The 3,231-nt window shown below is 42.9% G+C and overlaps 1 protein-coding gene across 1 annotated transcript in view; it reads left to right on the plus strand.

Moving 5' to 3' along the window:
* LOC109954492 (transmembrane protein 266-like) overlaps positions 1-3,231 on the plus strand; it is a 49,198-nt gene that overhangs the window by 29,133 nt on the left and 16,834 nt on the right. The window contains exon 6 of the mRNA XM_020589849.1: positions 1,722-1,860. Coding sequence (XP_020445505.1) covers positions 1,722-1,860 — 139 coding nt within the window. The remainder of the gene's footprint in view (positions 1-1,721; positions 1,861-3,231) is intronic.

Consider the following 3,231-nt stretch of genomic DNA (forward strand, 5'->3'; position numbering starts at 1 on the left):
TGGAGACGATCCTGTGAAGAGGAAATGAAGAAGTGCAACCTGTCGTGGGGTGAAGTGAAAAAGGCTGCCCAGAATAGACTGCGTTGGAGAGCTGTTGTTGAGGCCCTTTGTTCCACGGGGAGTCCAAGGAGATAAGAAGAAGAATAACACTGTATAGAGCACAACAGTCAGCATGTGCCAAAGTTTGGCCATCCTGTACCCCACTACACCATGTAGACCTACAGATGATCAGCAGTTTGTTTAAACCCCAGCATCACTTAACTTAAATGTAAAGGCTGTTTCTGCTGCTGATTGTTTCATGTTTGTTTCCACAGTCCCCCGTAGGCATTACACCCTAGTTTGTCAGTCTTGATGATCTGAGTTTTCTTCTGTCACTTGTCTCTTGCAAACAGGGTCTGTGGTTGACGCTAAACTGTGTCGCTGTGAGCCATCCCCATTATATATGATTGGACAAAACACACAAATGCCCGTGGGTGGCCAATTCTGCATCGGCGCACACACTGAGTTGATGTTGTGAAGCAATCACCACACTTTAAATTGTAATAACACAGCTTAGACCATTACATTTTGCAGGGCATACACTTCACTTATGATTGGCTCTTAAAGCACTCACAAAAATGTGACGTTATGAATTTCAACTGGATTATGCAAAAATATGGGGCTGAGCGGGAATACAGGGGGGTTGTTACTGACAATGTGAAGTGGTGTGAGGAAAATCAACCGGTCCTGAACACCAGTAAGACTAAAGAGATGGTGATTGATCCCCGGTGGAAATCACCAGCACTTACACCGATGAGCTTTCAGGGCTCAGTCATTGAGATTGTGGACACCTTTAAATACCTGGGGGTCCACCTCAAGAACAAAATGGACTGGACTGAAAACACTGATGCCCTGTACAAGAAGGGCCAGAGCCGCCTCCACTTGTTGAGGAGACTGAGGTTCTTTGGTGTGCGGGGGGCACTCCTTCTGACTTTTTATGATACTGTAGTGGCATCTGCTGTGTTACGCTGTTGTGGGCTGGGCGAGAGGTAGCATGGACAGGGACAGAAAGAGACTAAACAAGCTGGCCAAGAGAGCTGGGTCTGTCCGCTTCCTGGATTCCATCGATGTGGCGGACAGAAGGATTCTGGTAAAACTAACATCCATCATGCACGACCCCTTCCATCCCCTGCACCACACAATAGAGGGTCTGAACAGTTCCTTTAGCGGAATACTGTTACATCCCCAGTGTAAGAAGAAATGTAAAACTTAAGATGTAGCATTTTTCAACCTACTATATATAAATATTTAAAAAGAAATTACATCACTGAAGGGATAAGCTAGGTGAAAGTATGAGGGACTATGTAATAGTCAATTGAGGTGCAATACTCAAATCCTGGGGTAAAATGCACGGTTAATATGTACATATGTAAATTCTGTTCTTGATTATTCAAATACTTGAGTCTATTTTTGAGTACTTGGAATTTATTTGTCAGGATGTGTGTGTGGTGCTTGTTCTCATCGTGTTATGCTGTCTGTTCTCTATTGCTGCTTGAGGTACTGAAATTTGTTTATCAAGATATGTGTGTGGTGTTCGTTTCTCATGGTGTTATGTTGTTTGTTCTCCATTGCTGCTGAAACACTGAAATTTCCCCATTGAGGGATCAATAAAGTACCTACCTACCTAACATTTGCACATATTTGAATTTTGTTTTTGCGCTTGTGTGTATGATCCCCCTCAGGTGTTCGACGGCGCAATCATTGTACTGTCACTGGCCCCCATGGTGGCCTCCACGGTGGCCAACGGGCCCAGCAGCCCTTGGGATGCCATCAGCCTCATCATCACCCTACGCATCTGGAGGATTAAGAGGATCATCGATGGTGAGGCAGACCTATGAAACTTGTCTTGTTAAGTGGTCTGTGTGCAATGCTGGTTAATTTTGTGGAGAGAATCAAAGAATTAGCCCATTTTTCTAAACACAAAACAATCGCACAGATACATAAAAATCATCTGGCCTTGAAAGAGTTAAATGACCCCATTCACTCCATGATTATACAAATTATTTACTATTCAGAGCAACATAGCTATTGATCAGCCCTCAGAGTGAATTGTTGCCAGTCTGTTGCTCTAACTTGTATTGATCGTAAGGAGCTGGTTAAATAGATTCAGAGAAGCTTTAATGAATATAGTGGTTGTTCTCCCTTATGCTAATGCAGACGGTTCAATATGTGTTCGGAGGTCACCCTCACCACAGGCCTCTGACTGCATACAGGATCAGCTACACATAGACCACACAGGAACTCACGATGTACACTAAGTTATATCTTGTTTGTTCAGTCTCTCTTTATCTTTTTATATACTGTTTTTGTACAGAGAGGGCCTGCATGTATATTTTTGTTTTGGTTGATTTTAGTTTAGTCCAGACTCCTCCATACAGCATTTTTAATGCATCAGATATATTGATATATAGAGGAGGACACATCATAGTGACATGATTTATCAGATCGGGAATCAATACAACAACCATCAACATCAGTGACTTACACTGCTGAAACAGTGCCCATGGGAGAAGTGTGCTTCTTAACATGCAGCTGCAGTGTTGGTTTCCAGGGACTGAACTTGTTATGTTCCTCAGCATGTCGGGTTTGATAGTGAGTGATTGAGTTTTGTTGTTAGGCAGGCAGCAACACACCTCACAAAGAAAAAAATCCCAGTCAAACCAATAAATGTACAGCTGAGGAAACGGCACAGGAGAGGGATCGGGTATCTCGCAGAATGAGCCTGATGTTTAAAGAAGCACTGTTTGTGTCAGTGTGATGAAAGTGGAGATGCACTGAATTTAACTGCAGCAGACTTTGTGAGGACTTGAAAACAAAGCTGTTTTTCTTAGCAGTGTGAGATAATGTAACAGAAGTGTGTGACAGTGAAACACTTGACTGTAGGTGAGAGGAGCGGTGGAGCAAGGCTTTGTGAAGCATCTGTGAAGCTGTGGTGTAAATGACACTGATATGTGTGTGCAGCCAGTATCTGTTAGCAGTGCTGTTTGACAGCACTAATGTCAAGTCAAATCAAATCAAATCAAATTTTATTTGTATAGCGCCAAATCACAACAAAAGACATCTCAGGACACTTTACAAAGTAAGGTCTACACCTTACTGTTATCAATATTATTACATAGGGAAAACCCAACAAATCCCCCTTGAGCAGCACTTGGTGACAGTGGGGCAGAAAAACTCCCTTTAATGGAAGAA

Source organism: Monopterus albus, unplaced genomic scaffold (genome assembly GCF_001952655.1).
Source record: "Monopterus albus unplaced genomic scaffold, M_albus_1.0 scaffold10.1, whole genome shotgun sequence".
In the NCBI taxonomy this organism is placed as follows: Eukaryota; Metazoa; Chordata; class Actinopteri; order Synbranchiformes; family Synbranchidae; genus Monopterus; species Monopterus albus.